We start from the raw sequence: 13824 nt of genomic DNA on the forward strand, positions 1-13824 counted from the left end.
CTATCTAGGTTATCTATATATGTGTGTGTGTGTGTGTGTGTGTGTGTGTGTGTGTGTGTGTGTGTGTGTGTGTGTGTGTGTGTGTGTGTGTGTGTGTGTGTGTGTGTGTGTGTGTGTGTTTATCTATGTATCTGTATAATCTGCTGAACACTCTTACTAGCCTCCACTCTCAAGGGTCCTAATGCGGGCTTTGGTCTGACATGACGTCATGCAATGCATTGTGGGGGGAAAATCGCAAACCGCTAAAATAGTACCTATTTTTTCGCATCACATTCTGTTTTGTGAAACCGATAAACATAACAGACAATGGATAACAGTGTAAATGTTTATTACCAACAATAAAATTGCGCAAATTCGTTGGAAAATTAACCCTGCAACACAGACTTTAAGTTGGTTGCCAGAATCCTGAAAGGACTAAGTTTGCCAAGGTCCACACGGATCCAATGTTCCCTTGGGTTTTGGGACTACCACCATTCCTGCACATCGCCCTGTGGGGTTTTCCCCCCATCTCCTCTGTTTTCCTCAACTATTCCTTTACTATGTCCATTTCGGGGGCAGGCACACAATGAAGGCCATATGGGATAGCGTCACTAACTAAATGTATTTTACAAGACTTCCTTCTCCCCTCAGTTCTCTTCTTGCTGTAATGTTAGTATTAGTATTCCATGTTGATAAGTGAGCCCCATTCTTAGTTTATGATTGAAAACTATTCATAATGACAGAAGATTAAAAAAGTAATCTAATGATGAAATTCAAGTTTAAAGGGCCAGTGCCCCTTATTTGTTTCTATTTCGATATTGTGATGCGTGTCACCTCACTCCAAGGCCGTACTTCCAATATACATTGAGGGGGACACATCCCTGTTTTTTTTTTTGCTATGCTTTGACATTTACACCGCCGTCCGAAATACCACCTCCATCCGAAATAATCATTAGCAAATGTAATCATAACAAGGCTATAAATACAATATATATCCGGGAGGACAGTGGTGCAGTCTATTTGATTGTAGTGGGTATACTGTGAATTAGCCAATGTATGATGGATTTTTACGTGAAGATTAATCACTAAGAGTTGTTGTCCTGCCTTCACAGTTGCTGTACGGGAGACCTCTGTTACTCACGCTCTCTTCTAACTGACCACGATACGAAGCGGTCGATATAGGCTACACTTAATTTAACCTGCCACGCAACTCGTAATTCTGCGAAGAAACTAATAAGCTATTTATTCAGCGTTCTGACTTCAATGCCTATAAATAGCTTGTTAGCTTTGTTATGATGGAAGGTGATGTCGTGGCGCTGTTGGCTAATGTGCCTGGCTGATAACCAGCGGCGGTGAGTCAATAGAGCGCCGCCCCTCCACGAAATATTCACTTATATATCTGCCAACTATGAATCAACTATTATAAATCCGAAATAAATCAACAAAAATAGATAGCGTTTAATCTCGTTTCATTGTGTGATATACTTGTCACTGCCAGCAACCATTTAAATGCGTCTGGACGTCAATGATTTGAGCTAGGCTAGTTTTTGGTCATTCGAAATAAAGCCCTCCTCCAAGTCAGGGGCGCCGGTGTGGGTACCGGATCGACTCGGGGTCCTAGATGCGCAATAATGACACACTTCCTGTAGACGCTGTCTTTTAAATGCGCATGTGCGTTTCATTCATTCCCATGATATTCCCAAGTATTGACAATCTCCTTTTGTTTTCTAATCTATGAATAATAATCTAATGTAAAAAGATTGATCAGATAATATTTGTGGCTTTAGATTGATGGCTAACGTGAGCTAATAAACGTTTGGGGGGGGGGGGGGGCTTTCATCAATATAGGATTAGTTTTGTAGGTGATAATTACTTTAAGATATGTGAAAACAAAAAGATATGTGTAACCGAGCGTTTTACTGTTGTCTATACTTGGGTAATATATAAAAGAAGAATCGGTTAACTCCATTCACTGAACGGGGCGATCCACTTTATTTCCAGCGCTCCCAACACAGAGTCAACACAGCGACCCACACGCAGACACTTTTGGGGTTTTGTCCGTTGGCTTGTGTCGATACGTCAAGTGTCGATACGTCATCTGTAAGCGCAGGACCCCGAGTCGATCTGGCAGCCGAGTCAATCTGGTACCCACACCGGCCACGTTGAAGTCAATAGAGTGGCGAGGTCACGCCCCTTCCGGTAGAGCCCATGGGACCATCAGTCTTTCTCATTGTGTTTTCTCTACAGCCTTTAACTGAACAATTGCACAATAAACGGTCAAACTCTTGACATGAAAAATTATCATTTAAATCCACAAATAACATATGTGTAATACGGGGCATATAAAGACTGGGACCAGAAGATAATTACTTTCTCTCCATTGAAACCCATTCATATTTTTCAATCTAATAGGTCCCATGGGCTCTACTGGAAGGGGCGTGACTTCGCCACTCTATAAGCTCGCAAACTTTTTGCTGTCTCAAGACAGCTTTTCATTGGCCCAAGAAAATTCGCCCTCGGGTCGCACCAGTGTGCGCCCCAGGCCAATGGTATCGCTTTTTCTTTTTTGTTATCACCACATGATTGGACAATTCAGCGAATCAATCAAATAGGCTACCTCCCTCAGCAGCATTCGCGCAACACAACTACATGTAGAGAAGAGACAGATCGCTAACTAGCAGAGTTCTAACCACTTTCCACCCATTTCAGTGGATGAATTGGACTCCCCAAGCAATGTTATAATAAATAGGAGCAAGTAAGTTACATAGATTAGTCTTTCAGCCTGTAGCATATAAACTGAATGAATAGTAGGTAGGCCTAATAGGTAGTGGCCAACCCCAATATGCACCAGAATACAGGAAATCAAATCTACCAAATTATTTTTTTGGGGACCCCAGGACCCCCGTCTATTACTGCGCACCACCAACATTTTTGATCACCAGCCGCCATTGCTGATAACCCAAACTCTCCCGGTTCGAATCCAGTTGTGTACTACTACTTTTCTCTTTGCAGAATAAAGTGAATTACTAGTTGAGATTTGGTCCCCCCCCCCCCCCCCCCCCCCAATATTGACTCAAGGTCTACTGCCTTGCTTCACTCCCAAAACACTCGACTACCTTAGACTGCTAAATAAACATTTTCACCATAAGAGCATCGCGTCTTTAAGTACCCAACAGTGTTTCATGGAGTAGACAGGAGGCTGCATAAGAGATGTGTCGGGCATAGTGCGCCCACGCGCCACATCTTATAACTGGGAGATCTCTCCGTCGCCATGGAGACGAGCTCCTCATCCATTAATAATAGACTGGTTCAAATGGTTAAACAGTCTTCATCAATTCATCCATCTCCCAACAGATGTCTATTACTTCGAGTTATTAAAGGACATGATGGTCAGTATACCACGGAGCTCGGATCAACAGCTCGACAGGATCGACAGTCTTTTTTTTTGTATGAGAGGATTTCATAAAATAGTCTAAAGGCAAAAAAGACAGATCTTGGAAATATTTGTAATTAGCCTTTTATAAAGCAATTCGGTTTCTACCTTGAAATATGGCGTATACTGAATGAGAGCAGGGGCCGTTCGTCTCTCAGTAGTCGTGTTCTGTTTTCTGCAGATGTGGGGGTTGGACGGCAGACTACAACACTGTAACGGGCTACACGCACAACAATACATAGGCTACATATAAAGAAAGACGGACGCTAAAGGGACTCACCTTATGGATTAATGTGTCGTTGTCATCACCGTGATTCTCCTCTGCACGGTGTGCTATCAGATCGCTCAGGACCAGTTCTATTTTTAATGCATCCTCTCCTCCATCGTTTTAGTGAAGGATTCATTTCCTGTCACTCGGTGAACGATACTCCCCCTCCTCTTCCACCCGAGGAGAGGCAGCCCAGATAGAGAGGTGGAGAGAGAGAGAGCGAGAGAGAGAGAGAGAGAGAGAGAGAGAGAGAGAGAGAGAGAGAGAGAGAGAGGTTGATCAACAGGTGGCGCCTCAGCCCTCCCTGTGGGACGGTATAATGCTTCAGTCGATGGACCTTCTCTTGGTCCTAGCCCCTTCTTTGGGTCCTAACCCCATTCTCAGGTCTACATCTTTTTTTTTCTCGTTTGTGTGTCTGATTCTAAATTTATTTTTTTAAACCAATCAATACTAGGATTATTATTATATGTTTTTTTTAATGTTTAATTCCTTCTATATTGTTAAGTATTCTTGATCCCAATGCGTAATCAATCATATTCTGGTGTTTGATTGATAAATGCTTTTAAAGCTAGGGCGTCTCAAACTATATTAATACTTTTGTCATTATGTACAAATTATCCAGAACAAAGGTGTATAACGTGATTACATCTGTTTGGATAACCACATGAAAAAGATAAGAAAACTGTGCAAACCAAGTCTAATACAAGATAAGACAATATGGATATATTACAATTATAATATGGATCCATTTAAAATCCATGTGTTGACAGGTGTGACTTGTCAACACATGGAAACACACACACACACATACACATGACCCTTGCGGGCGTACACACGCAGGCACACACACACACACACACACACACACACACACACACACACACACACGCACGCACACACGCGCACACACACGCATACAAAGTCTATTTCCTGTAAACACAGGGAGGTTAATAACAAACTTAAGGATATGCAGAGACACACTAAGGAGCACTTCAAGGTCATAGAAGTTAAACTGGTCATTTCAAATGGAGAGCAATTATATTGTTTTTGCATGTCATTTATTTATGAACTCTTTTTCTTTGTTATGAAGAATTATCCCAACAAAGAAAACATGTCAAAGTGAAGAATACCTCTGAATGAATGGTATGTGGTCACTATGGGTGATTGATTTATACTGCTCTCTGGTGAGCTATTACAGGGTGATGTGAAGAGGGGGGGTGGACAGTGCAGGAACCATTAAAGCAAATGATAAGCTCTACATACCGACCTCTCGCAGGTAGGTGGGGTCAGGCTTGAACAAAACCCTTCCCCTGCTCTCACACACTGCCCTCAATACCACAGTGCCAGTATAACACAAACAGCCCGGGACAATAGCAGAAAGGAGACACTGGGACACCAAACCGTTCATATCGCAGCTATTTACGACAGGAGGTGAGTCACACCAATTGATCGGGTAGGGAGAAATTGATAACTTTAATGAAATGATTACGCCTATCAATACGAAATTGTTACTCCTGAAGCATTCCTGTTTGTTTCACATAACTGTATTCTTTATTTAAATCAATATAATATCAATATTTAAATATGGATATATTCGACAGTGGAATGCTTTCAAAGCTTGTGGTGTTTTGTAAAAAATGATTAATATAGTTTGATTCGATTGTAAATCGGTAAGTAGTAACTTCAATTTATGTCTTCTATGTATTTAATATCAATACTGAGGCACACAAATGTCTATATAATCAATTTCAGATTTAATGACAGTTCCTAACAGTCGCTGATGAGATGCTTGTTGGTTTTTCCTATTCGTTGTCATTTTCTGTCAGTATCTGCAAGAAAAGTAAAATCGTCTGTCAATCACACTGTGCAACATGACCACCAACAAACCGGTCCAGCGGCGCATCGTGTCCAAGGACGGCCACAACAACGTGAGGATCGACAACGTGGAAGGCATGGTCAAGCTGTACCTCCACGACATCTGGACTACCGTGGTGGACATGAAGTGGCGCTACAAACTCACTCTGTTCGCCTCCACCTTCGTCATGACCTGGTTCTTTTTCGGGGTTATCTTCTACTTCATCAGCATGGGAAATGGGGACTTTGAGGAGGTGCTGCCGTCCAACCACACGGCCTGCGTGGAGAACGCCAAGACGCTGACCGGTGCCTTCCTCTTCTCCCTTGAGTCGCAGACCACCATCGGCTATGGCTTCCGCTACATTAACGAGGAATGCCCTCTGGCCATCTTCACCCTGGTGGCTCAGCTGGTGATCACCGGACTGGCAGAGATCTTCGTCACCGGGGCTTTCCTGGCCAAGCTGGCTCGGCCCAAGAAGCGCGCCGAGACCATCAAGTTCAGCCGCTCAGCGGTGGTGTGCCGGCGGGAGGGGAAGCTGTGCGTCATGGTGCGCGTGGCCAACATGAGGAAGAGCTTGCTAGTCCAGTGCCAGCTCACGGGCAAGCTCCTCCACCCCAAGGTGACGCAGGAGGGCGAGAAGACACTGGTGCATCAGAGCAGCGTCAACTTCTACATGGACTCCAGCGGCGAGTGCCCCTTCCTCATCCTGCCCCTGACCTTCTACCACGTGCTGGACGAGAGCAGCCCCCTTGTGGGCCTGACGGCCGACAACCTGCTCACCCGGGACTTTGAGCTGCTGGTGACCCTGAACGCCACCATGGAGTCAACGGCTGCCACCTGCCAGAGCCGCACGTCGTACGTGCCCCAGGAGATCCTGTGGGGCTACGAGTTCAAGCCGGTGCTCTTCAGCAACAACAACAGCCGCTATGTGGCCGACTTCAGCTTCTTCGATAAAGTGCAGGCGAGCGCTGATTCCATGTTTCTTAGCAACAACACAGAGAAGCTCAAGCTGGAGGAAGAATATAAAAAGGAGTAATTCAACCTACTGGCAAAAAAATAGTGTAATATAAGCATCATATCTTACCTTAGTTTTACGTTTGAATAGCATATCATTGTTAAGCTCCAAGCCTAGAGATTTATACCCCATGGGACATAGATCAGGGACAAGGATAGGATTCTCTGTTATTAGTTAAGAAATATTCAGAGGAATTACTGTTGCATTTGACAAATAAATGAGATTCATCAATCCCTTATTAAACATAACCAATTCCTGGCTATTGTGTAGTACTACAGAAAAATGGGCTAATATATTAAACACCAAATTCATACACAGTCCACTTTAGATGCTTAACAACTTTCCTTTTCTTATTTTTTCATTTTACATGCTTAGGAGAGGATGGACAACCTATTGTCTGTCACCTAAAAGTCATGTTGCCAGATATCATGAAACAAGCAACTCTCAAAAACACACAGAGTTAGCCCTGATACATCCAGAATACACTTTTTACAGCATTGCTTTTTGATCTTGTCAGGGCGCACTGTGCAGGCCCTATGGATTAAGAGTATGGCTTTTTAAATACTCTGCCTAGGTCAATGGTTGCGATATGTTTAAGATTTATGATAGCAATTTAATAATAGGACCTGAATTTGAGTATGTTGGTCAAGGAGGGGACAGGTAGCGATATTGTGTGGTAACTGGTTGGACAGGTGTACAATAGAACTGTAAAACAATCCATTCTTTTGAAACTGTTCTAGACGTTCTTGTATTTCAAGATGGAAAGGGGTCGGTTAGAAGGAGATTAATGTCATATACCTTCATTTCAATCCTTTATTTCTACAACTAGTGTGATTCTATCTTTTCACTGATGTAGGGTTATTAAAGTCAATACAATGCCTGTCAAACATGTTGATTTCATGGTCATCCTTATTCATCATTTCAATTTGATAAATTGTTACATGATATATATATATATTTACAATATATATATATATATTGCTGAACACAGATCTGTGAATTAATAGATCACAGTCTTTCTGCTGAGGACGTATCTTTCTTAACCCACTGCACAGACACACAACACAAACACACCTGCCATTGTTGTGACAACAGGTCTGGGCTACCTCTGTTTGTTTGCTCAAAAACAAAGATAATGTGTCTCCGTCAAATACCTTTTACACTAAATGCATTAAACGGGAAACAAGCTGTCTTTACAAAAACCTTAAAGGTGACATATCACACACCAGGTCACACCACCAGGTGTGAGTGTGATTAGCCGTTACAAGCCGTTTCAGAAAATCTGCCTCTTCCAACATCACTAGAAGAAGTGTCCACCTAGATGTATGACGGATAGATCGGTCTACCAAGCACACATCTAGGTAGACATGCCTACTTGTGATGTCAGAAGAGGCAGGTTTTCAAAAATGCTTGTAACGGCTAATCACACTCACACCTGGTGGTATAATATGTCACCTTTAAAAACATGATTAATGATGAACACACAAAACACAAAAGCCATGAAATGTTCAGATATTTATTTGGTGCACATTTTTATAGAATAGAAGGAACAAAGATAAGCAGCCGACTTCATACACACTAATTCATACACACATGGCATCATCACAGACATGCTTTCAGTATTGTTACTACTAGTACGCTACCGTATTATTTTACCGAGTCTGATGTATATGCATGGCTTCAACTCGTAAATATGCCGTAGTGTAGCAGAGTAGGCCAGACTGACGGATCTAGACACAACTTTATAACAGTTATAATATCTATGTTATCATGGTTCTTTGTGTTCATGTGAATGACAATATGAAGAAACATGAAAAACCTGCTACCTGTCAGTTAATTAACTGTATATTTTCTGGCCCCTATGATATTTATTCTAATACATATTGCATTGAATAAAGTACTTGCAGGCCCAGAGTATTCAAACAAATACAAAGTGGAAACATAAAAGCGAGCAATAATTAACGGGGTTCGAGCAAAATGAAAAGTCAAGAACACACTAATGGAAGATATATAAATATGAAGGACAGATGTTCCCCTTTATGCCATACTGTGCCTCGGCTTTCAGTTAAGTGGGCTGCAGAGCAATGGCCGAATACCATGTTCAGCTTGTTCATAATTCTCTAATCGGGATTCAAACTCTCAACCTAACTATCCACTAATGATGGTCGTATGGGAGTTATACAATAAAAGAAATGGTCATATAGGAAAAATGGGCTGAGACTGTGGACGTTTGACTGTTCTATGAAGTTGATGGAAAAGTAAACATTTTTAGGGCATAAGAGCAGGGCCATAATGATGCATCTGATTCTAGAGATTAATATGATGAAAGAATTTTGAGTCCATGTCAATCTGGTGAGGAGAAATCAATTTGGGTTTATGGGTATTGGGGGTTATTGGTAACCATACCTGAAAATGTCAAGAGTTACGGTATAGGCTGCAGTATGACTTTTACAGGAATTGAGGGGAAAATGAACGGTACAGAAACAATAGGGGACCAAGCAGCTTCGCTGCTCAGACCCCTGATTAAAGGACTTGTTTTGTGAAAGGACCACACTGGAACTACAAATAAATTGTCAATACATTTTATTATCATCAACAAACATTCCTTACTTCTACACGTTTCATCAATTTAAAGTACATTTAATAGCAAAGTAAAATGAATGCTCTTTTTGTGCTAGTTTAAAATGTTGGGGTTGGTATTTTGATTCAGCTGTCCTATGGAATAAACCTGTCACTTTTATCAAAAGCTCCGTGAACATCAGAAGTCTAGAGTCAAGATCAATCACAAATGTTGGGAAAGCATGCAGGGGATTGTATTTTATGCATGTTATATTCAACATATGCAAACTAATGATTTGATGCATCAAATGCTTTTGGAAAATAGAATGCCTTTTATTATCTGTTAAAACGTTTGTAAGAAAGCATAAAATAATGTAAAAACCCTTATCTGGTGAATTATGCCGTGCTTGTATTTACGATCACTTGAAGTTCCACTTGAAATGAAAACTGTTGCAAATCCTTCTAGACATTAACCACCATTTTATATACAAAAACCCACTACGTGCACAGACGTGCGCGCAAACACACACACATTTCATTCAGCAATTGTTGTCTGGGATTCATTCAAAGGGAGCTCCAGCTTTTCATACTTCGTCAGCTTCAAAGTCAAGTACTGAGCGATCTCATTGGGATCCGTGTATTTACAAGCAGGAACGTCCTAAAAGGAGGAGTTTATAATCATTAAAAGCATGTATATTCACTCATTCAACTAATTTCTCACTCATCATACATTTCGGCAATTCAAATACGTCTTTAAATATGTGCTTTTCAACAATAACTGTTAGCAAAGCATCTTCTACATTTTCGTCTAGAAATGTGTGCAATAGTAATGTGTGAGTGTGAGTGTGTGTTATTTGAAGACACACATTGAAGACGTTATTTGTGACAATAACCTTATCATAACACATTTTCAAATCGATATTTCACACCGCTAATGTAAAAGGTCTTATGAGTTTAGGGATCGAGGGCTGATTGACACTGCTCTGCTCCAATCAGAACTCTGGAGTTTCGGACTGAATGGTCCACTTCCAAGACAACATGGTGCGAACATCCTGTGTTTGGTACTTAATATCATTACCCACCTTAAGGTCTGCAATTTTGCTTTCTTTTGTGCTGAACTCCCGGAGCATGTATTCAGATCCCGCCTGAAAACATAAAGATTAGCATTCATTATCTTTCTGTTTAGTGCTGCAGAACCATGAAGAGATGTTTCTGTTCAGTACTGTAGGACCATGAAGAGATCTTTCTGTTCAGTACTGTAGGACCATGAAGAGATCTTTCTGTTCAGTACTGTAGGACCATGAAGAGATCTTTCTGTTCAGTACTGTAGGACCATGAAGAGATCTTTCTGTTCAGTACTGCAGAACCATGAAGAGATCTTTCTGTTCAGTACTGTAGGACCATGAAGAGATCTTTCTGTCCTATAATGTAGGAACGTGTAGAGATCCTTCAGCTTCATAGCGCAGCCATATGAAGAGGTGTCTGCGTTCCGGGGTCCTGTGGTGATACTTGCCTCATGGTAGAGCCGCGTGTCGTTTATCCGGATGATTACTCCGTCCACTCGAAGGAAGAACCGCAGCAGCACGAAGAAACTGGTGGGCATGACCCTCTGACAGGAGAACCAAGAAAAACAACAGTCAGGCACAGGCAGGGGGGAGGGTAGGTAGGAAGGTCGGTAGGTGTGTGTGGGAGACTTTTTCTTCTTGGATATGCAAGAAGAATTAGGCGTCCATCCACTTATTTATTGGAGGAAAGAGAAAGGCTGAGCTGAAGGAGCGAGGATCAGTTAGCCACTCACTATTTTGACACTGATCATGGAGACTCCGTGGTCGTGCAGCTCGTCCTCAAACAGCAGCACTTCATCGAAGAACATGATCTGCTCACGGGCCTTCAGCTTCTCCAGGTCGATCCGGTCTGACGTCTCGCTCACCTTCAGAGGAGAGCATGTTAAACTACTGTAGGTTCTGCTGTATCTTCACAGTCCAATAGAGCAACCACTGAACAAGGCAAGGCTGTAGAGGAGATCACATCTCCTTAATTTGTTACCGGGCCTGTTTGGTGCTTTTTCTTTTTTGTTTTCTACAGCACAAAAAGGGTAAAGGAAACATGGAGACTGGTCATTTAAAGTCAATCTTTCTAACTTTATAAGTGACTCACTGTGATCTGCGTGTCCCCTAGTAAGGTGCCTCGGTAGTCTGTAGTGTATGTCCAGTCGTAGGGCTTCACCACCTCTTTGGAGTGTTCTGAATCTGCCCTAGGAGCACAACACCACAATATTAGGTACAACCAGACAATAAGACAATCTTTGTGATTAAATGTATTCCTTTCCTAATCAAAACCATTCTCATCAAGTCTTTAGGAACTTTATCATTCTAGTAACAATATATAACATATAGTAACAATATAAAGCATGTATTAAGCAATAATAAGTCTCTTGCCTACTCTCCTGCCACTCCTGTGCGCAGGCGACTTTGACAGAGTCTTCCATGTTATTGACTCTCTTCAGAGCGTCGATGGCGTTAAACTCAATGCCGTAGCCATCGGCGTGCTGAATCCGCAGGACGTTGTCCCCAAACAGCATCTCTGGAAGGGAAGGCAGGTTCATATCCTCTGCCAGACTGGAGTCACAAAGTTATGAGAGAGTTTACACAAACAACAATACTGGAAGTACTTCTATAAAGAAAACTATTATCATAGTCACAGTAATATCAAATGACTGGAAAAGGAATATATCATAGTTTTGCAACATATTGACTTTCCTTGACACATCAACAAAGTATCTTTTGAAATAATGATAGTCACGTTTTCTGAACAACCTTCCCATAAACTCGGGAAAAGAATGGCGTTACTTCCTATTCAATGCATTTATTCTGATACCATTGAGATCATTTAAGATATGCAATGAATTTGGTAAGTTTAAAGCTGCCATGTATTCAACTTTAATACAAGATTACTCATGATCAAATTATATCAATAAAAAAAAAAGAGTGAATATAGGATGGAAAACTAATTATACTGCTTTAATTGAACCGGTTCTTGTGTTATTGTGCTTAGTTCATACTCTAAATAACACGCTCAGGAGAAATTTATACATTTCCTTTTGCAGTCACTTTAATTTATGCAAGTGTAAATTAAACTCACTGCTCAATATCCTTTGACTTCATGATGTGTGTTTTGGTTGCAGTCACTTTCCACGGCCCAAATGCAAAGTCCTGTTTACTGCTCTTAAATCCATGTGACGTCATGTTTAGAATTTGGGCAAACATCCACGAAAGAAATGCGTCTGTTAAAGAGCAGAGAAAAGAATTGCAGATGTCAGTGATCAAAATCATTTATCAATATAATTATATGATATTCGGCCACAAATAGCATTTACAAAAGTAACTTTAATACTTCCAACAGAGTCCAGTTCCTGCAACACCATGTAACATGACTGGTTGCTAGATGTGATATGTTTCACATTTGCATGATTCTAAAAGGGAGTAACACGCAGATTGCAGCCATTAAGAGAGGGACCTATTGGTCATCAACAATACTGCAGCACAAAGTCTTATTGACATGATTTTCAGTTTGCTGTAAGTGACGTATCCCCCACACTCAGTTTCAACATTCACTACAGGCTCGATATGTGCCGTGTTTCTAAACATCTTGATGTTTTAGCAGACATTGAGATTCATCACAACAGGTTCCCCTGTCGTCGGGATGAACATGTCGTCTGCCGCTGGTCATTCATTCCTTACAAAGCAAAACTGTAAAGAATGTTATTTGGATTTACATCCTGCTCCTGTCTGGCTCTTTAGTGATCGCGAGGGACTGGGAGACAGTCACACCTCCCATTAAGTTAAAGCCCCAATAGTTGGGAGATCGTTTAGAAATATCTTACTAGTAAAGTGACTGATCTGCACCTGAATGTCGATGTCTTTATAATTATCAAAGTAAAGTCACTGAATGCACCTGAAGGGGTCTTTATAATTATACCTGAAGGTGGATGTGTCTTCATAATTATAGCTGAAGGTGTCTTTATAATTATACCTGAAGGTGGATGTGTCTATATAATTATACCTGAAGGTGGATGTGTCTTTATAATTATTATAATTATGTTTTGTTGTTCTACGTGCAGATCCCCTCGTAATGCTAAAGTCAAATGGGTTAAAAGCATCAGATCGTTTATTTTGACACGTTGACGGTTTAAAACCCGTGATAACAACCAGTTCAGATCAGCATTAAGGTTTTGTATAGTGATAAATATTAATATTTGGTCATATTGGACGAATGAAGCTGCCGCTTCGAAAGGAAACGCTTCCAGACTCCGGTCGTCACTCTGATGATCTAATCTGCTCCCAATGACACAATGGATACATTATATATGTATAATATATGCATAATATATGTACATATATATGTCCAAACAAACTACAATACGCAACAATGTGTTCATTCTTACCTCGGGTTTAGTTGATTAGCGTTGGTTTCGGGAGTGTTTGTATATATCGTCCGACTGCTGTCCGTTTCCTCAACATTTATTCCGTATTGTCGAAAACATTACAGCCACCCATGATACATATACGTCGCTCTACGGTTGTCCATTAAGTCAATTAAAATGGCATTCATTTAACATATAATTATCTATATACATTCAATTGTTTTACATAGCAGCAGTTTGCATTACTGTACGGTTGCACGGAGCATAAAGACAGACGCACCGGACACTGACA

At 41.1% G+C, this 13824-nt stretch overlaps 2 protein-coding genes across 2 annotated transcripts; one reads left to right on the plus strand and one right to left on the minus strand.

The window, feature by feature from the left end:
- The first annotated feature begins 5013 nt into the window (after positions 1-5013).
- kcnj15 (potassium inwardly rectifying channel subfamily J member 15) lies at positions 5014-7421 on the plus strand. The gene is made up of 2 exons (XM_079738134.1): positions 5014-5111; positions 5507-7421. The coding sequence occupies exon 2, from the start codon at positions 5552-5554 to the stop codon at positions 6569-6571; it is 1020 nt and encodes a 339-aa protein (XP_079594260.1). The 5' UTR covers positions 5014-5111; positions 5507-5551; the 3' UTR covers positions 6572-7421.
- Positions 7422-8007: 586 nt separating this feature from the next.
- Positions 8008-13622, minus strand: tiprl (TIP41, TOR signaling pathway regulator-like). The gene is made up of 8 exons (XM_079737798.1): positions 13554-13622; positions 12251-12392; positions 11548-11727; positions 11267-11363; positions 10908-11039; positions 10623-10718; positions 10192-10254; positions 8008-9767 (listed from the first exon to the last, which is right to left on the minus strand). The coding sequence occupies exons 2-8, from the start codon at positions 12373-12375 to the stop codon at positions 9645-9647; spliced, it is 816 nt and encodes a 271-aa protein (XP_079593924.1). The 5' UTR covers positions 12376-12392; positions 13554-13622; the 3' UTR covers positions 8008-9644.
- Between the last annotated feature and the right edge of the window lie 202 nt (positions 13623-13824).

This window comes from Pollachius pollachius (assembly GCF_949987615.1).
Source record: "Pollachius pollachius genome assembly, chromosome: 6".
NCBI classification, from domain to species: domain Eukaryota; kingdom Metazoa; phylum Chordata; class Actinopteri; order Gadiformes; family Gadidae; genus Pollachius; species Pollachius pollachius.